Source organism: Bos grunniens, chromosome 29, assembly GCF_055505025.1.
Source record: "Bos grunniens cultivar Pamir isolate PY7600 chromosome 29, Bosgru_T2T1.0, whole genome shotgun sequence".
Classification (NCBI taxonomy): domain Eukaryota; kingdom Metazoa; phylum Chordata; class Mammalia; order Artiodactyla; family Bovidae; genus Bos; species Bos grunniens.
Genome location: NC_141193.1, coordinates 39,931,963 through 39,953,329, shown reverse-complemented (window position 1 = coordinate 39,953,329; position 21,367 = coordinate 39,931,963). Strand labels below are relative to the sequence as shown.

General features: G+C 42.2%; 1 protein-coding gene and 1 long non-coding RNA gene across 39 annotated transcripts in view; one reads left to right on the top strand and one right to left on the bottom strand.

Annotated features, from left to right (window-relative positions):
• DLG2 (discs large MAGUK scaffold protein 2) overlaps positions 1-21,367 on the top strand; it is a 2,335,250-nt gene that overhangs the window by 1,858,814 nt on the left and 455,069 nt on the right. For all 33 annotated transcript variants that reach the window (XM_086384619.1, XM_086384611.1, XM_086384617.1 and 30 more), the window contains one exon: positions 2,627-2,695. In XM_086384619.1, coding sequence (XP_086240745.1) covers positions 2,627-2,695 — 69 coding nt within the window. The remainder of the gene's footprint in view (positions 1-2,626; positions 2,696-21,367) is intronic.
• Positions 571-21,367, bottom strand: part of LOC147342530 (uncharacterized) — a 124,029-nt gene continuing 103,232 nt past the window's right edge. For all 6 annotated transcript variants that reach the window (XR_015157891.1, XR_015157890.1, XR_015157892.1 and 3 more), the window contains 3 exons: positions 4,302-4,409; positions 2,452-2,687; positions 571-1,178 (listed from right to left, as the gene is read on the bottom strand). This is a non-coding gene — a long non-coding RNA (uncharacterized LOC147342530). The remainder of the gene's footprint in view (positions 1,179-2,451; positions 2,688-4,301; positions 4,410-21,367) is intronic.

Sequence of the window (21,367 nt, the reverse complement as noted above, 5' to 3'; positions counted from 1 at the left end):
GTGCATGGGTTTATTTGTGGGCTTTCTATTTTGTTCCATGTCTGTTTTTTTTCAATATTGTACTGTTTTTCCTACTGTAGCTTTGTAGTATTGTCTGCAGTCTAGGAAAGTTAGGCATCCAGCTTTTTTCTTTTTCCTCAGGATTACTTTGGCAATTCTAGGTCTTTTGTGATTCCATATACATTTTAGGGTATTTTGATAAGGATCACATTAAATCTATAGTTTGCTATGGGTAGTTTGGCCATTTTAACAATGTGAATTTGAATTTCTTTGAATAATCCTTAGTTTAAAGTCTCATCTCCTTGGTCAGGTTCATTCCTTTTTTTTTTTTTGGTGCAATTTTAAAAGGGATTTTTTTTAACACTTTACCTTTCTGGTATTTATTATTAGTAGAAAGAAATGCAACTGATTTCTGTATATTAACTGTATATCCTGTGACTTCACTGAATTCATTGATGAGCTCTATTAGTTTTTGGTAACACCTTATTTTCTCTATATAGTATCATTATCTGCATATAATGACATTATATTTATGGGGTCTGCATATTCTTCCCTTCCAATTTGGATAACTTTTCTTTTTCTTCATCTGATTGTTGTGGCTGATTTCTATTAATTTTATAATGTTATTTTTACATTTTAATTTTATCAACGTTAGGGTATACTCACAAATCTATATCTTGTGGCATTGACTTTATGGCTAACTGAAATGATCTAAAAATAGTTATGCTTATTTAGTATGAAACATCTCAAAGTGGACATTCTGCTAAATCATATTGGTTTATTTAATAAATACTTTTATGTAGCTTTTACCATATAACATGCACTGTTCTAAAAACTGTTTATTGAATCCTTATAACTACCCTATGAGGAATATACTATTACAGAGAACTTTAAGAAGCTCAGTCAAGGTCACAGTAGTCTATATGAAAGAGCTGGGATTTGAACTCAGCAATCTGGCTATGCAGAGAAGGCAGTGGCACCCCACTCCAGTGTTCTTGCCTGGAAAATCCCATGGACGGAGGAGCCTGGTGGGCTGCCATCTATGGGGTCGCACAGAGTCGGACAGGACTGAAGCGACTTAGCAGCAGCAGTCTGGCTACATGGTCCGGCTCTTGAATGCTGTGCTTCCTTTCAGTTAGTCAGTCAAATGCGTGTAGTGCCGTGAGTATTGCTCAGCACTATGAGGGAGTCGGGAAACAAAGGATACAAGCCTTGACTTGAAGAAAACCACTCTCTAGATTTTAGCTGTTGTCACATTCTGCTCACTCAACCTCAGATAACTATTACCCAGGTCACAGTTAAATACTCATCAGAGAGAGCTACCTCTTCTCACCCATGAGGATGAAAGTTTTGAATAAAACTCTGCAACCTGTATAGCTTGGTTCTCTGTGACAGGGGCAGTGTATTCAGGGTATGTGCTGAGAAGTCTTAGAATAGTATGAAGATGCCTCATGTTCTACAAATATTTAACTCAAGTTTCACTCTCTATATATATATTTACATGAAAGTATATACACCTTCATACACTATATGTATACTGTATACATAACTGTTACAAATAATTTTTAAATACTACTAAAATTACAGCTTGAAATACATTTTATCATATACTTTAACACAAAGGAAACTCACAATGCATTCCTTTTTGCTCTTAGATTGTAAACTGTGCATCTCTATATCCAAATGAAGAGTATTCTGATAGTAAGGCAAAAATCTTTAAAACCAAAAAGTTGTTACCATTTGGAAAGTGATATGAAGAAAGGCACTAGTATCAGTCTAGTTGCCATTCCAAGCACAGGTATTTACCACGTGACTTTGGGCAAGTTTCTAAGCTGCCCTGTACTTTAACTTCCTCATCTGTCAAATGGGACAGTACATGCCTCAGAGTTGTAAGAAATAAAGGATGTAAAAAATATATTTAGAAAAGTAACTCAGGCAATAGGTGCTCAATAAATGTTAGATACTACAATATCTACTGCAACTACTTATCCATAAAATCAGTCTTACCTTATTATCATGCAACCAAAAAATAAATTCAAAATTACATTAAATTCTAACATCAATATGCAACTGAAAATCCCATTTTTCAAGCTTTTATGTTCACTCAGTAGCTGAATTATTTTTATTATTGCAAATTTAAACTAATAAATTTGTACTAACTACTACTCCAATTTTCAAATTTGCTGTTTAAAGTTTTGTTAGAAAAAAATGTGCATTTTTTAGAAATATATTGCATCATATAAAGTAGCCTCTAATTAAATAAATTTAAATTAAAAAAAAATACATTGCATCATAAGGAAATGTATTTTTATGTTCTACATTGTCTTATTCCAAGGGGAAAATAATGACCTCTTCCAAATATGTTTCTTTTCACAGTTACCCTTCATTTAAAGCTTGCTTTTTGAACAAAATATGCTGACATCAAATGATAAAGAAAAATTAACCCCTTACCTGGTAGAGTGTTTTAGTTTGGTGGATGATTCTATTTATCAGCGAAGAACAGTTGTTTAATCACTCCTGTGTTTCTTCTAAGATTTATTGTTTTTTTGATCATAGGCCTGATTAGAATGTGCAAAGATATTTTAAATGAATGACCTGTGTTTGTTTTGTCTTTCTTTTCTTGCAGTCATTCCCAACACAGCACTGCAACCCGCCAGCCTTCAGTGACTCTCCAACGGGCCATCTCCCTGGAAGGGTAAGATAATAATATAGAGTCTTCTTTTAAACCAAACTATGCACCCTCATCACTTTGAGCATAAATTCCTCTTTCTTTCCTTCCCCCACCCTCCTTCACCACTTTGCTCCCATTTTTTCCTTTCTGTTAGCAAATATCTCTAATGCTTTTGTTATATGCCAACCACTGAGCAAAGTACTGCAATAGCAATAAGTCAAGTGAGAACTCTTGTTTTCCTTCAGAGGGATCATTACATATTAAGAGTGACAGAAATATAGATAGCTACCTGTATATGGTATAAGCATCACACGGGGCATACATATGAGGGATTAAGGAAGGATCCGGAAGGGATATTTGAGAATGGGTAACAAAAGAGGGAAGGGCAAACAGGTCTTCTCTGAAACCATCCTGACTTAACTCTCAAGCTAAGAACTGAAGCATCTGTGGATATTTGCCTAACAGACATTTAAAGGAAGGGTACTCGCTGCAGGAGAAAAAGCACATGAAAAACCATGAACACCAGTGAGGTGAGGTGGCCAAAGGCCACTGACGTGATTGAGTTCTGTGGCACTGGGTGTGCGAGGCAGAAGATGGGAGTGGCGATGTTGGCTGGCCAGGCTTACATATAGAGGACCGAGTGTTTTGCATTTCTAAATAATTCCCACATCGGGCAGAAGCTGAAGGGGCTAAGAAAAAGGGGCTAATATTTCCCTCCACTTGCTTTATACTCATGACTGGTTTAATTGAGAACCTTTAACTAGTTACTGTATAAAAATGAAATCATTTTATTTTTCCAATATCTGTTACCATCTATGCTTTGTTCAATCCTATTTCCCAGTGACAAGTAGGCTTCCTTAATGGCATTTTATTCAAACCTCTGTCTCTCTTTCCAACATAATTAAGACTTGGGGTCCACCAAACTGCTCTGGAGTTGATAGAGGAGCCATCTGCTCTCTTTCATACCACCCTCTAGACCTTCCTTTCTCTTAGATTACTTCTCTGGTAGTTACAAGGTTCAAAAAATAGAAAAATGGTATTTCTTATAAGTATAGCTCATTCACTTTGCTGTACAGTAGAAACTAACAACATTGTAAAACAACTATACTGCAATAAAAAAAAATTTTTTTAATAACATGTCATTTAATGTACAGACCTCTGTCTCAAAAAAAAAATTATATAACTGTGTCTTGACTGCTAATGGGTACTTCAGCTCTCAGAGCTTTCTGAGATGCTACCCTCATTTGGCTCAAATAAAATGTTCCAAGTCTTTTTTAAAATATGAGAAATAGCTTTCTTACTGTTCTCCTGTGGCTATCTCCTTTCTGTTAGTGATCACTGGTGATGTAGCCTGGATGGGTGGAGAACCAAACATGCACCAATGCAAAGAAAACTGAGCAACCCCCCCTCCCCCCCACCAAGACATGCTCCCCTAGGACCTCAGTTACCTTCAGACTCCCTGGAAGCAGCGCACTGCAGTCTTCTGGCACATTCACCACTTTCCCCAAGCAGCATCAGTCCCTCCTCAAAGCACCTGATCACTCTTTCCCATCTGTCCTCAGCAGCTGCAAATGCGAGGCTTGCAGACATGAGCAGCACGCATCTTTTCTACCCTTCAGGTGGAACTTACCTTGGGTTAGTCCTTGCCGCCTTTCTCCTTGCCCAACTTTCTCCTCCTCCACGTCAGCAAAGTCCATAAGTGGACACAGACTTGGGAGGAAGATGTTGACCTTCCTTCCTGGAAAAACATAAATTTTAGAAACACTTTTTTATGGGGTGTCCTTTCTTGCCTCTAACAACAACTCCACTGAATCGCCCCAAACCCATAGGAACATGAGTGAAAGGAATGTGACTTCTATAAGACCAACTGCCCTCCCATCGAAAAGATAGATACCTCCTCCTCCTCTGTTTTTGATGGTAAAGAACATCAGACTATTCTACCTCCTCTATTAAGAAGAAAAAAACTTAGATAGGAGGGGTGAGGAGTCACAATAGCGCAACAGGAGCATGTGGAGTTCACCTCTCTGCACAAGTACATCGGGAATGGGACAGTTCTCACAACAGAGCGTGTGCTAAACACTAGCAGAGGACCACAGACACTAAAAAGATAAAATCCCCACGCAACCAGGAAGGACAAAAGAAAGCAAAGAGGAAAGGGGAAGGGACCCGCACCCTTGTGGGGGAGCTGAAGGAGAGGTTCCTGAGTCTGGGGAACCACCCCCCTTCCTGGTGGGAAGATCAGCTGGGACAGAGGGGAGCTTCAGGGGCTCAGAGGAGAGCGCAGCAACCAGGCAGGACAGAGTAAGACCTGCATGGACGGTCTGTGTCAGCCCTGCGCCTCCCAGCCTGAGTCTGAGTCGTGTGTGCTGGTGTGGATGGAGGCTGGGTGCTGGAACCCGGGGTCAGGGAGGGGACTGTGATCAGCTGCAAAGAGACAGCCTGAAGGGACGGGTAAGGGGCTCCACAACCGCGCATGTTTGTGAAAGAAGTCCCGGCCGCCGTTTCCTATTTCCCCACGTGCCCGCCCCAACCTCCTTGGGTGTTCGGAGGGGCTCTGGCCTGAGCAGGCTGGCGTGCCCGCCTGTGGTCCCAGCCCCACCCCGATGTGTGCTCCAGCACAACCTCAAGAGCAGACCCTGGCGGAAGGCCCACATGCAGGGTGGAGCTGAAACCACAGCTGAGCCCCAGAGCCTGTGCAACTAAGGAGGGAGGGCAGAACTCTCTCCTCACGGCTGTGGGCTGTGGGGACCTGGGGTCTATACCCATCCACCTCCCCACCACCCCGGCCGGCTTTGTAAACTCAGCCCCTGCCGAACACCTGAATGAGCAAGAGCTCCCACCACTGAGAGGAGTCTAGTTTTAGCAACTGTGGGCTTTGTGGGCACACACGTGTAGAGATTGGGCCAGGTCACAGTCTGAGCTGCCTCCATAGCTCCCAGGGCAGTCCTGCACAGTCACGGCAGTCCTGGAACCTGACTTCAGTGCGTGTAAGCTGGTAGCCTAGTGAATACAATGCCTGAGAGAAGCTGGTTGCCGCCATTCCTACGGTTAAGGCGCCGCTGAGAGCAGGCCCAGTAGCAGATTAGTGTATGAGCCCGCAGAGCAGGTGAAAAGTGACACAGCAGAGCACACGCACGGGTGAACCACTCTTGAGGAGGAAAGCTCAGCGACTTCTCTCCCAGTGGTTGTGCTCCAATCCCACCTGCCTCACACCGCAAATCAGAAACAGATCTCGGGTCCCTGCTCCAACCACTAGGGAGCAGACCCTGTTCTGACAAGGCAGAGACAACCTCAGAGCAAGGGAAGGCCCCGCTCAGTATCCAATGCAGGCCCAGGTCACCTCACCATCAGCCATACCTTCTATCAGGGTAATAACACCCAGCATACACGGAGGAAAGAGGTGGCAGACATCCATATTAAAACAGCCCTACCAGCAAAAATGGCTCAGATAGTAAAGAATCTGCCTGCAATGCAGGAGACCCAGGTTTGAGCCCTGAGTCGGGAAGATCCCCTGGAGAAGGCAATGGCAACCCATTTCATTACTCTTGCCTGGAGAATCCCATGGACAGAGGAGCCGGGCAGGCTATGTAGTCCATGGGATCACAAGAGTCAGACACGACTGAGTGACTTAACACTTTGACTTCACCAGCAAAAAATATTAAGCCCATAGAAGTTACACAGGGGCATTCCCACATAAAAATAGCACTCCAAGACAGCCTGAGAGTCAGGCATTGGGAGGAAGAACCCCGGAGCATTTGGCTTTGACGGCAGGCGGGTCCTGAGTGTAGGCGCACCACAGGGCTGAGAGAAGCAGAGACTCTCGGAGGGCACACACCAGGTTTTAAATGCACCGGGACCCAGCACAAAGCAATACCTCCATAGGAATACAAATAAACTCAAAGTGGTTTAAAGACCTAAATGTAAGACTGGATACTGTACAACTCCTAGAGGACGACATAGGCAGAACACTGACACAAATTGCAGCAATATCTTTTTTGATTCATCCCCTAGAATAATGAAAACAAAAATGAGTTAAAAGCTTTTGCACATCAAAGGGAAACCATCAACAAGACAAAAAGACAACCCACAGAATGGGAGAAAAGATTTGCAAATGATGTGACCAACAAGAGATTAATCTCCAAAATACATAAACAGCTCATGCACCTCAATATCAACAAACAACCCCATTAAAAAGTGGAGAGAAAATCTATTAATCAATAGCCATTTCTTCAAATGTACAGAGAGCCAAAAAGCCCATGAAAAAATGCTCAACATCACTAATTATTAGAGAAGTGCACATCAGCGCTACAATGAGGTATCACCTCACACTGGTCAGAATGGCCGTCGTCACAAAATCCACAAACAATGAATGCTGGAAGGAGTATGGAGAAAAGGGAACTCTCCTACACTTTTTGTGGGAAGGTAAATTGATACAACCATTACGGAGAACAGTATGGAGGGTCCTTAAAAAATTAACTATAGGACTACCATATGATCCAGCAATCCCACTGCTGGGCATACATCCAGAGAAAACCATAATTTGAAAAGACACACGCACCTCAGTATACACTGCAGCACTATTTACAATAGCCAAGACAGATGAATGGATAAAGAAGATGTGGTCGCATATAACACACACACACACACACAAACATATAATGGAATATAACTCAGCCATAAAAAAGAATGAAATAATGCCATTTGCAGCAAAATGGGTAGACCTAGAGATTATCATAATAAGTCAGAGGAATACAAATATCATATAATATCGCTTATATATGGAATCTAGTAAAAAATTATACAAATGAACTTATTTACAAAGCAGAAACTGACTCACAGATCTAGAAATCAAACTTAGGTTTACCACAAGGGAAACATGGGAGGAAGTAATAAATTAGCAGATTGGGATTAACATGTACATACTGCTATGTATAAAATAGATAACTAATAAGGACCTACTGTATAGCACAGGGAAGTCCACCCAATATTCTGTAATAACCTATATGGGAAGAGAATCTGAAAAAGAATATATACATAACTGTTTCACTTTACACCTAAAACCAGCACAACATTGTAAATTAACTATACTCCAATAATTAAAAAAAAAAAAAAACAGAGATAGTAGTGGTTCACTAAATAGAAACTTAGCTCTGAAAGAACCAGGTAACTTTTCTCAATAATAAACTACTATATTCATTGTGACATTTGTTCTATTTCTTAAAAAAAAAAAAAAGTTTTCAATAAATACTTCATAGCATTTGGTTCTATAATAATATACAAGACGGTCTAGATCATGAATCCTCACCATTCTCTCAGTGTTTAAATCCAGGCTAAGGAATTCACAAGCTATGTGACAGCAAGTTACTTGGTTTCTTTGTGCCTCAGTTTCCTAATATGTAAAATAGAAATACCGATGATATTTCCTTATCGAGTTCTTTTAAGAATTAAAATTACATATATGTTTAATTTTTATATTAGTACTAGCATTGTATGTGTGTTTGCTATAGTAGTTGTTGCTGTTATTGTTATACATAAGGTAAATCAATAAGCCATGAGAGTTTCTCATCTATATCAAATAGTGGAGTGGGTTACCATTTCCTTCTCCATATATCAAATAAGGCTTTATTAAAAGTCAGTCACTGGTATCTTTGCTATATTCTGGGGAGGCATATTTCTATATACATAATAATCATTTGTGGAAGCAATTCAAACCACTCTTTGAGCTTGCCTCGTTGCTGAGTTAATATATATTAAAAGTACCTTGATTACCAAGATTGTATTTATATGCTTATTAAACAAGGAAAGAACAACCTAAGCTTTTTCTACTTATCAGCTTCTTCTCAGCTCCAAGGGAATAATTTAGGACCAGAATAAGAAATGCTGTTACATTACTGGGATATACATATCTCTTAAAAAGTTAAAGCAAAGGGACTATGTAAACACACAAGAGGAACTAGCCTTTGCAGTCTGTGAGTATTCTCCAGTTGGACGTGAGAACATCCATCAGTCAGAACCTGCAGTGCAAGTTGATGCAGGCTTATGATTGTATCCTCCATACTTCTCTCCTTCTAGAAAGTACCATACTTTAGAAAAACACTCCCACAAAACTCAGTTGGTTGTTGCATCCTCCAGAGAACTATGATTGGTTTTGAATTCTACAGGTTAAATTGGATATGTGGAAAGGACCAAGGAAAGACATCCAGAGTTAACAAAGGGATGGGACAGCATTTTATCAAGCAAACACTGATGGGATTAGGATTCTTTGGTTTGAAGAAGAAAGCTTCATCATGTGCTTAATGAGATCATATTCAAAATGTGTAATTTATTGGGAGTAAAAACAGTATAAATCCATTGTATTTCTTCAAGGGAAAAGAAACTAACATTCACTGAGTGCTTATTAGGTACCAGGCTATCTATCCATCCATCCTTCCAGCCATCTACCTATCTTATCTGATTTTATTTCCATAATAATCTTATGAAACAGGCATCTTTTTTCCTAAAAAAATGATCCTCAGAGACATTAAGTAATTTTCCCAAAGACCCTTACATAGAATATAGCAAGCCTAGATTTGAAATCTAATTGGCTTCACTGTACAACTCCATTTCCTATAATGTGGCATGAAAAAGGCTTTATTGAGTTGGAAATCAGTGGTCACGCCATTTATAAGCTACATTCAGACTAAGCTGGACATAGTGAAGAATTTCCTAGGATAAAAAATGATAAAGAAGTAGAACTGACTCTAAGCCTAAGAGTCTAAGTAGAATGAATAGCCCATCACCTGGCATGGCACTGGAGGCCACGTGCAGGCTGAAGTGTTAATTGTGGTAGAGGCGAGGGTGTTGGGGCTGAGCTTACCACTGGCCTCCACCTCCCCCTCCTAGTTCCTTAAACAGACCTCCTTCAGCAGCACGCAGGGTGGCTGTCGTTCCAGGGATTAGTCCTTACACAGAGAAGCCTTCCCTCAAGCTATGCTGAACAATGGCATTTCCTGCTAGAGCTGTTTCCAAACCTTTTCCTTCTTTCTTCTTGTTCACAAAAGCTTATTAGCAGCTGCCAATCAGCATTCTTTAGCATTTGGCACTGTTTTCCACTTGAGTGAAATGACCTCTGTGATAAATGCAATCGCTAACACTAATCCTCCGTCAAGATGAAGCCAAAAAGTGTGCAGGCCTTACCCTGACGTCGGAACAGAGTGACCCCATTTCTCAAAAACAGGAAATGGTATCCTCGACTAGGTCCCATTGTTTTAACTGGTATAGAGTAGTTTGTTTTACCTAGTTAATAATCCACCATGAAGAATATTCTGTTCTCTGCAATCATGGAAAAAAACTGACTCTGTAATCAAAGAAGTAGTTTTTGAATCCTGACCTTTCTGCCATCTACTGTTAATCTTAAACAGAACACATCCCATCTATAAGCATGAACTTCCTATTCAGCCAAAGGGAAACAAGCATAGGACTCACCACCTTTCTGTAATAAGTACTAGCTGGGGCTTCCCAGGTGGCTCAATGGTTAAGAACCCACCTGCAATGCAGAAGACTTAAGTTCTTCCCCTGAGTCAAGAAGATCCCCTGGAGAAGCAAATGGCAACCCACTCCGGTATTCTTGCTGGAGAATTCCATGTAAAGAGGAACCTGGCAGGCTACAGTCCATGGGGTCACAAAGAGTCAGGCACAACTGAACAGCTAAACAACAGCCAAGTACTAGTTGAATATACACTTCGTCCAAGTGTTCTGAGAAAACAAAACTCATTTTTAAAGCCTGGGTTAGTTTGAAGACCTATATTGAACGCTTATTATTAAATACATATATATATATATGTCCCTATGTATGTAAAACATTTCTTGATACAAAATATTTGAGACAGAATTAACCTTGCATTGCTGGAATATTTAGAAGGCAACACCTTAGTAATTCTCTCCAAAGCCCAGAACGCTACAGTTTATGCTATATGTGCCCTGCTGACCATCAAATACATAGATAATGTGGCATAAAGTCATTGTCACTGTACACCCAGTAGGAGAGGTATTTTACATTTTGTGTAGGTCATTGGGCCTTTAGCAGTTTTCCCATTAAGGTGTAATACTGCTGAAAGTAGGTAATCAGCTGAAATCGGAAATTTCATTATTTGAAAACTCTCCTTCCTGATGCCTTCATGAAAAAAGCAACTACATAGGATATTTATAAAAATGAATGTACTTTAAAAGGCCATATGTTTATGTATTTTTCACCTAAGTGGCTACTACTTGACATAAGTGGAAATATTTCAGATTCCCAGTTAATTTGATCCATAGAGACAACAGAACTATCTCATTGAGCCTCTTCATAGAGTTACTGCGGTTTCTTAAACTGATATCTGAATCATCTATAGCTATGCCAGACATAACGAGGCAGAATAACCTCCCCATTAACAGTATGAGTGCCTTGCTTCGGGTTCAAGTTGACAGACGCAGCCCACATCTTAATCTCCTCTTCCTCCTGAGACCCCATTAAAAAGAAGCTAATGGAATAACAAAACAGGGCGAGAGGACAGTCCCATAACTATAAAGGAAATGAGAGGGGGCATCAAAGGCCAGAAGATTTCAGCACACTTCTGCATGACAGAAAGCAGATGGAAGGGGAGAGATGGAAGAGGCAGAGAGAGGCAGCCCTGCCTTAGATCAGCTCCAGAAGAAGGGCACGTGCTGTGGCTCCAGGGCACCTCGCCCGTGGCAGTCTATGTGACTGCCGTCTCCTGGCGATGTGTTTCCAGGGCTGCCTCCCACAGCACAGCCCTCCACGGTGAAGCTGCCTTGTAGAGAGGAGCCCAGAGTGCAGAGAGGAGCGGATCTGCCTAACAGAGCCCAGGAAACCCGGAGCCTGCAGAATAGTGACAGCAGATGGCACTGAGAGCAGAGCCTGAGAATAGGATGATGTGACAAGATGTCCCCACGCAGCGGGCACAGCCCTGCATGCAGAGCAGCTGCCAGGCAAGTCCACACCACCAGTCGGGAAATGAACTCTCTGCTCTAAAGAAACAGGAGGACTCTCCTGAGGAACCGCCCCCACACCAAAGCCCTGCTCTATGTGCTAGTTGGGGCTTCCCAGGGGGCTCGGTGGTAAAGAATCCTTCAGCCAATGCAGGAGCCTCGGGTTCCATCCCTGGGGCAGGAAGATCCTCTGGGGAAGGAATCGTCAGCCTACTCCAGTATTCTTGCCTGGAAAATCCCATGCAGAGAGGAGACTGGCGGGCTATAATCCCTGGGTTTGCAAAGAGTTGGACACAACTGAGTGACTGATGGTGTGTGTGTGCACTCACACACACGTGCTAATTAGGGAGCAAGTTTCAGGTTTGCCCCTCTAACCTGAAGTTTTTCAGTAAAAAAGCTTTGCCCTTATGTGCAACACTCTCTGAAGCCTTTCTACCACTTTGTTCTTAAATGTGGACAGACAGCCACGGGTTACCAAATATTTTAACAAACCTACCAAGGGACAGAAACAGGATAAAAACACACATAACAAAGACCATCCCAGAGATAACTCTGGAACAAAACAGAAGTTAGTGAAATGAAGTTGACCCTTGAACAATGTGAATTCAAACTGTGCAGGTCCACTTATATGTGGATATTTTTCAATAATAAATGCTCTAGTACTGTACTACCTACAGGTGGTTGGATTCAAAGATGTGGGGTAAATTCAGATATGGAGGGCTAACCATAAATTACACTCAGATTCACTCCCACCCTTTGCTCAAGGGTCAGCTGCTCCAATATAAGCATATGTTTAGCAATAGGGAGATAGCCACTAGAGTTAAAACTGAAATGGTAAAAAGCTATTGCCTCTGGGAAGCCAGGTAGGTTTCTCAGGAGAGGTAACACAAATTGCGTTTTGAAGAATGTGTTTGGAACTAGACAGGGGTTAAAAAGAAAAGAACTGCTGAGTCACTTCAGTCGTGTCCGACCCTCAGCGACCCCATGGACGGCAGCCCACCAGGCTCGTCCGTCCATGGGATTTTTCAGGCAAGAGTACTGGAGTGGGGTGCCATTGCCTTCTCTGCAAAATCATGTGCAAAAAATCCTGGAAGTATTTTCCTAATACTGCAAAGATTTCCTGCTGCTGCTGCTGCTTAGTCACTTCAGTCGTATCCAACTCTGTGTGACCCCATAGACGTCAGCCCACAAGGCTCTCCTGCCCCTGGGATTCTCCAGGCAAGAACACTGGAGTGGGTTGCCAGTTCCTTCTCCAATGCATGACAGTGAAAAAGTGAAAGTGAAGTCTCTCAGTCGTGTCCAACTCTTAGCAACCCCATGGACTACAGCCTACCAGGCTCCTTCATCCATGGGATTTTCCAGGCAAGAGTACTGGAGTGGGGTGCCATTGCCTCCTCCTAATCTTCAACTATTCAAATACTTCCTTTTGTCCAGTAGAGGGAATACACTATTTTATCTTACCTTAAAAAATCATTTTAGCAACAATACAGAGGCAGAATTTTCTAGAAACTAGCATTTTCACATCAATAAAATAGCTGCCCTGAAAAGTGTTGACCACCCTCTATGAATCGAAGGAATCCATATGGAGTGGATGGTCTAACTGACCCCAACCAAAAAATTTCTCCCAAATCCATCAGTAAGCCCAAGGAGAACCAGCAAGTGGTCTTGCCTGTAAACAAATGCATCTAGGGGAACCCATCATCTCGGGTTAGCTGGTCTGTGGAGCTATCGCTGTCGTTCTTGCTCAGTGGAACAGGCCTGTCTATGTAGGGATAACCATGCACCTCTATTTGGCACAAGAGTGTCCCTCTCCACACTCTTAAGACCACGACAGGCTCTTGAGACCATGCGTTGGTGGGGCCAGGGAGCCTCTGTTGTTCCCACATTAGGCCTGAACAGTTGGCCTTTCCAGGGAACACTCTGTGAACAGGACCTCGACTGGAATCATTTGCCCTTTTGTTCTCTAGCCAGCTTCTTTTGCCTTAATGGGAGATGCTCTTTTACAACTAGCATACTTCAATTTCCCAAAATAGTGCTGATTTAAAGTAGTCAGTCTTCTTAGTCTAAGTGCCTAGATATTTACTTACAAAATATACAGTCACTGTGAATCAGGAGACATGGGTTCTAGGTTCAACTCTGCCACCTCCATGTGATTTACAAAGTGATGAGGTTGAGTTGAAGAAACAAAGTCCTAGATTCTTTTGCACTCTATCAGTTCAGTTGCTCAGTCATCTCCGACTCTGTGACCCCATGAATTGCAGCACGCCAGGCCTCCCTGTCCATCACCAGCTCCCGGAGTTCACTCAAACTCACGTCCATCAAGTCAGTGATGCCATCCAGCCATCTCATCCTCTGTCGTCCCCTTCTCCTCCTGCCCCCAATCCCTCCTAGCATCAGAGTCTTTTCCAATGAGTCAACTCTTCGCATGAGGTGGCCAAAGTACTGGAGTTTCAGCTTTAGCATCATTCCTTCCAAAGAAATCCCAGGGCTGATCTCCTTCAGAATGGACTGATTGGATCTCCTTGCAGTCCAAGGGGCTCTCGAGTATTCTCCAACACCACAGTTCAAAAGCATCGATTCTTCGGCACTTAGCCTTCTTCACAGTCCAACTCTCACATCCATACATGACCACTGGAAAAACCATAGCCTTGACTAGACAGACCTTTGTTGGCAAAGTAATGTCTCTGTTTTTCAATATGCTATCTAGGTTGGTCATAACTTGCCTTCCAAGGAGTAAGTGTCTTTTAATTTCATGGCTGCAGTCACCATCTGCAGTGATTTTGGAGCCCCCAAAAATAAAGTCTGATACTGTTTCCACTGTTTCCCCATCTATTTCCCATGAAGTGATGGGACCGGATGCCATGATCTTCGTTTTCTGAATGTTGAGTTTTAAGCCAACTTTTTCACTCTCCTCTTTCACCTTCACCAAGAGGCTTTTTAGTTCCTCTTCACTTTCTGCCATAAGGGTGGTGTCATCTGCATATCTGAAGTTATTGATATTTCTCCCGGAAATCTTGATTCCAGCTTGTGCTTCTTCCAGCCCAGCGTTTCTCATGATGTACTCTGCATAGAAGTTAAATAAGCAGGGTGACAATATACAGCCTTGACGTACTCCTTTTCCTATTTGGAACCAGTCTGTTGTTCCATGCCCAGTTCTAACTGTTGCTTCTTGACCTGCATATAAATTTCTCAAGAGGCAGGTCAGGTGGTCTGGTATTCCCATCTCTTTCAGAATTTTCCACAGTTTATTGTGATCCACACAGTCAATGGCTTTGAGATAATCAATAAAGCAGAAATAGATGTTTTTCTGGAACTCTCTTGCTTTTTCCATGATCCAGTGGATATTGGCAATTTGATCTCTGGTTCCTCTGCCTTTTCTAAAACTAGCTTGAACATCTGGAAGTTCATGGTTCACGTATTGCTGAAGCCTGGCTTGGAGAATTTTGAGCATTACTTTACTAGCGTGTGAGATGAGTGCAATTGTGCGGTAGTTTGAGCATTCTTTGGCATTGCCTTTCTTTGGGATTGGAATGAAAACTGACCTTTTCCAGTCCTGTGGCCACTGCTGAGTTTTCCAAATTTGCTGGCATATTGAGCGCAGCACTTTAACAGCATCATCTTTCAGGATTTGAAATAGCTCAACTGAAATTCCATCACCTCCACTAGCTTTGTTCGTAGTGATGCTTTCTAAGGCCCACTTGACTTCACATTCCAGGATGTCTAGCTCTAGGTGAGTGATCATACCATCGTGATAACATTGTATAATTTCATAAATTTTAAAGGATATAAAATTTTGGTTTCTGGTATTACTCTGTCAGTCCAGTGATTAAGACTCCACACTCCCAAATGCAAGGAGCACAGGTTTGATCCCCGTCAGGGAACTAAGATCCCCGTCAGGGAACTAAGATCCCACATGTAACACAGTATAGCCAAGAAAGTTAATAAATGAAAGTGTGGCTTCTGGACTTGTAGAACTGTTTCCAGATGTGGAATCTTAGGGGCCAATGGGCTGTAAACAACTGGCCCTCAGGAGAAGCTGGCTTGAGTTATCCCTACTCACTCGCTCACAGAGCAGCCATCTTTGATGATTCTCACCAGCGTGGATGGTCAGCTTCTGCCAGCACATCTCTGCACCTTGTCCCTCAACAGCAGTGCTACATGGTGCTTCCCAGAGTAACTAAGGGGGCCCGATGTGCTGAGAAATATACTGAATATATTGCAAATCTGAAAGAGCAACTTTATTCAGGTTGTATAGTTTTGGGGCTCTGTGGGTAAAAATCTTCCTTTACCACAGAAATGTAAATGACCTCGCCAAAACAGAGGGCAGGTTGGGTTACTGAAGAGGATTTCTGTATATTTTTAAAATGTATTAAAACAATGTATTTATATATGGTTGTTACCCTCTTTATTTTGCCTTCTGCCGACTGAAGAATTTATTTAGGGAGAATACAGGAAAATTAAGGAGACAAAGAGCTAGTTGATGTTTACAAATGCTTGAAAGAAATCAAATCCTACCCCTCCCACCAAAAGAAAACTAAACTTCTGATTTACAGTCCAATAAAGACAGACCAGCTTCTTGGGTAAGATTCTGGGTCTTACTTTTACCACCAGGTAATCTGCATAGGAAGACTAAGAATGCTTATCTTATGGTGCCCTCCTTCCATCCCGTAAGGGGAGAGGGACTTGCAGAGCTTGAATCTCAGAATCAGGGCAGATGACCCCAGATCATCTCTGTCTCCCCCAGTTATCATCACGTGGTTTCATTTCTCCTCTTGTCCCTGCAGTTTCCACCTCTGCTCCTAGTGAAGCTGTCAGCTCATTTTTCTTAGCCCAGTTTCTACTGGCCTATGGCTTTTTTTGCCATTTCTTTACTCCATATGACATCCTTTCCTAGGCCTTACAGTCTTTCTTCCTTACATCTGTAAAGCTGAAAATGTAAAAGGTGTCATCACAACAGACTTTAAGGATTGCCAAAAATTTATCAGTGCTAAAAAAGTGCTGAGGTTACAGAGAACTGGAAAATATTTAAGAGCTACCAATTCATAGGCTTCTGTTTGTAATTCTTTCACAGGACTTGGATTTCTATCGCCATCTGCTGTTGAAATAACAACTGTCATTTTTGGTTTTTTGGTTTTTGATTTTTAATTGTCCAATGCCTTGTATAGGACAGCCAGAAGTTTCCAAATTTGGAATTTCAAGTAAAATATCAAAATATATTTTAGAAGATGACATTGAGAATCTATACTTACATTTTTCCAGGTAAAGACTTTTATTTAAGGGCTTCCCTGGTGGCGCAGAGGTTAAAGCGTCAGCCTGCAATGTGGGAGACCTGGGTTTGATCCCTGGGGTGGGAAGATCCCCTGGAGAAGGAAATTGCAACCCACTCCAGTATTCTTGCCTGGAGAATCCCATGGACGGTGGAGCTTTGTGGGCTACAGTCCACGGGTGGCAGAGAGTCAGACACAACTGAGCAACTTCACTTTCACTTTCACTTTCCTGTTCCCCGGGATTCTCCAGGCAAGAACACTGGAGTGGGTTGCCATTGCCTTCTCCAATGCATGAAAGTGAAAAGTGAAAGTGAAGTCGCTCAGTCATGTCCAACTCCTAGCGACCCCATGGACTGCAACTTACCCAGCTCCTCCGTCCATGGGATTTTCCAGGCAAGAGTACCGGAGTCAGGTGCCATCACCTTCTCTGCTTAAAACCGAGGAAAGATGTAAAAACAGAGGAGTGTAGGCATCATGAAAGCAGGCAATTCAAAGACATAGATAGTAAAGTTCAAAAAGGATATTTTCTATATTCAAATGCTAAAAATATAGCATGAACTACTACATATTTAACAGAAGGCAATGGCACCCCACTCCAGTACCCCACATTTCTAAGTCAACACCTCACTTGCTTCCCTGATAGGTCAACTGGTAAAAATCTGCCTGCAATGCAGGAGACCTGGCTTCGATCCCTGGGTCGGCAAGATCCCCCCCAAGAAGGGAATGGCATCCCACTCCAGTATTTTTGCCTGGAGAATTCCATGGACAGAGGAGCCTGGCGGGTACAGTCCATGGGGTCACAGAGAGTTCGACACGACTGCGTGACACACACACCCCCCCTCCTGCCTCCTCAGAATCCCATGTGTTTTGTCATTACGAATTGGCCAATTTGGAGGCGTAAGCAAGACACTGAAATCCAGTGTGGAGCTCAACATGACTCCTGGGGTTTTGAAAGTTGTTATTTAGTCATTGTCAGAATCTAGTTACAGAACAAAAGTAGAATGACCACCTACGGTGATTTCACTGAAACTGCAACATGCTGAGTTAGAAGAGACAGAGGAATCATTTTTCCCCGTTGTTGGCATCTGTTTTACCTTAAAGAAGTAGGGAGAAACCTTGAAGTCACAGAGTAGGAGTTGGGCTCTGAAGAGTTTCTGGGCTACCCCGGTCAGGGGTCTTGCACACGGAGGCTGCTCAGTGCCAAGCGGCTGGGACTTATCTTAGAGAGATGCCACAGAACCCACTACGGAGTTTGGTTTTGGGGTTTTCTATAAATAGTCCTTCTTTCTGTGTGCCCAGTTCAATGCCAACATGATGACTTACCCCTGCATACATTCCTTGGAAAGCTTTTCATTTTTAAACAAATTGGTTTAATAAAGGACTTACACTGTGAAGAAACTTCCTCCTCATTATTGTATAATTAAACATATTTGAAACAGTGTGCTGCAGAATAGTCAACTAGAAAATTGCTCCTCTTAATCAATACTCATTATAATTAATGCTGATAATAATATGATCACCCATGACATTGACTGAGATGGCATTGAAAAGCTAATTAATACACTGAATGAAGCAAGGAGGGATAAAGAGAGCATCCAGTTGTTAGACCAGTAAAAAATGAATACAGGAAACATGATTCCACAACAGGATCTAGCTGCCCAAGCTGTCAGGAAGCTTTATCAATCACAAACCTCCTAATTGTTGTTCTAGTACCAGTCTGCTTTTTATATTTGCACCATTATCTCTGTATGAAAACTGTCCATTTTTTTAGCGTCTTTCTAGTATTAAGGCTGCGTTTGCTGATTTGAGTCTGTTTATGACCAATCAATAAATTTAATTGGAATTATAATGATGAGCCATGAGATGGAGCCTGCCCTCCGTCTGGTAGGAAGAAGTGGACATGAATCATACAGATAAATGTGAAGTCTACACCTGGGCCAGGTGCCATAAAAATGTGGCCTGTGATGCTCTGAGTGTCTGGAATAGGGGATCAGACCTCCTCCAGAAGGTCAAGGCGTCCTTGGAAGTCTCTGAACGAGGACGCATTAACTGGGCAAAGGGAGGAAAGGGCCATCACCGACAGCTGCACAAACAATGATTACAAATGTGTCTGAGTGTATTTCTGAGATGAGCACAGACTAGAACAACGTGAATTCAGTAGAGCTTGCCATTTAGAAATTTATAATAAGGAGGCTGACTCACGGGTGGCTGTCTCCTCCGGAGAGACCATTTGATGGAGATTTCCAGTGCTTATCAGTAATGTGTGATCTCAGCATAGATGCAGGTCTCTAAATCCCATCTCTGCACAGTTGCGCTCTTCCAGCGTGCTTTTGTTTGTCTGTCTGACATTATTTGTTTGCATGTTTATCTGCCTACCTGCCGGAACTTTGAGACCCTTCCTTACTGCTGTTGCAGCCACCTGCTGCTCTCCTCCTCTCCAGCCCTCCCCTGGCCCCTTTTCTTTTTCCCCGTCCCCTTCCTTTTCCTATAAACTTTCTCCTCCTCCTCCTCCTCCTCTTTTACTTTTTATTCTCTGTCCATTTCTTTGTCTTTCTCTCCTCTTTCGGCTGTTCGTCCTGAAGGTAGGCTTATGTTTGTACAGTGCAGTGCAATTCGCAAAGGCATCTCAAGGACATCATTCCCTATGGCCCCAGGAACAATTTTATTTAAGGAAGGATGAGTAAGAATCATTGATCTTGTTTATAGATGTGTCAGAAGGTAAATGGCTTTTTCAAATTTGTGTATCTGGAAAGGGAAGAGCCTTGACTGTAACACAGATACCTCCCAGCCCCCCCACTCTCACCACCAGACCACCTTATCTCAACAGAAATGTTGAAGACATCCTGACACATCTTTTAGGCTCATCTTTTAGGGTCCTTCTCTGTCCTGTTATTCACAAAGATGAGTCTAATCCTAAGTCATGGTCGGGGCGAGGGGTGGTGGTTATGGTTATTCATCCATCACATAAGTGTAAACAGCTTCAATCTCATCTGATGAATATTCTCTGGACATTGCATTTGACCTTGACCTGAACCACCTATAAAGAATGGTTTTCATTGTATTTTTTTCCTTGCCTGCCTATGACCTGGGAGGTGGCATGGCTCTGAAGAGCAGGAAAGGAAGAAGATTGCTTTGAGGATCATTTATCTGCCTTCATTAGATTACTCATCTTGAGACATCCATCTTTATGTATCCAAACTGAATCTGATGTCTCTGCATGTATTGTTATTCCCTCGGAGACCCTCCAATTTCATTAGGATTTCTGTTTACTTCCTTCTCCTGGCCAATTATAAAAGAGGTTAAAGAAAGAGCACATTCATACCCTATGCCATAAGCCAGATGCCCCTCTATTACCAGAAAAACAGTCAGTAGTCTTTCTCCTTTATTTAATCTCTCTGCTGATTTCCAGTCCTGGTAGATATTTACGCCACTGAAGTATGCTTTTAAGCTGTAGATCAGCAACCTTTGACTGATCGATCAAGTCGGTAAAGGTTTCTGCTTGTTACATGGAACAATCAGACTGCTCAAGAAGACTTATATAGGAGACAAGCAGCATCCATCCATTCATTCAGGCAATGATTTGACTGATGAATCTCTCATTCATTCTTTCCTTCAACTAAGTGTTTTCTGAATACCTAGTACATGCCAAACACTCTAGTGAGACACTTGAGAAAATCAAGAAGAAAATGGCCCATTTCCTGCCCTTGAAGAGCACACAGTCTAGTGGGAGTGACAGAATGTTGAAAACTGCAATAATTCACTGAGCTTGCCTCGAGGCAATTTCAGGACAAAAGAGAAAGCAGTTGACTTGGGGAAAACTAGCAGCACTGTTCCGATGTGCGTTCCTGACTCAGTGGACAGGAGTTGGAGCAAATTCCGGGAGATGGTGAAGGACAAGGAAGCCTGGATGCTGCAGTCCATGGGGTCACAAAGAGTTGGACATGACTTAGCAACTGAACAACAACCAAACTCAAAGAGAAAAGAGCACCCTGTTTAGACTAAGGAATTTTCATGCTCACATGGGCTGGTATCAAGAGTTGGGAATTTTCCCTTCCCCTGATCTATAAAAGCTGCACGGAAGTATAGAAGACAGTCATGTTTTTCACAGCCTATTCAATCCTGCAGTAGAGACTGTCCCTGTGGTTGAGCATTAATTATGCACCTTAATGGGAAAACTGCATTTCATTATCAATGTTGCATGATAGTAAAATGTGCCAAGGTCTCTCCCCTGAGAGTGCTGTTTCTGCACCTCTGAGATACTTGCCCATCCTCAAGTCCCTCTCCTTGGTCTAGCAGTCTGGAATAATTTAAAGAATACAGCCTTTTGATTTAACTCAACCTTCATTTAAAACCTGGATCTTACTAGCTGCATCACCTCGAGCTGTGACCGAAACTCCTGTCTCTTTATAGAGAAGTGTTTCATATCTACTTCATAAGGTTGTTTTGAGAGTTTATTTTT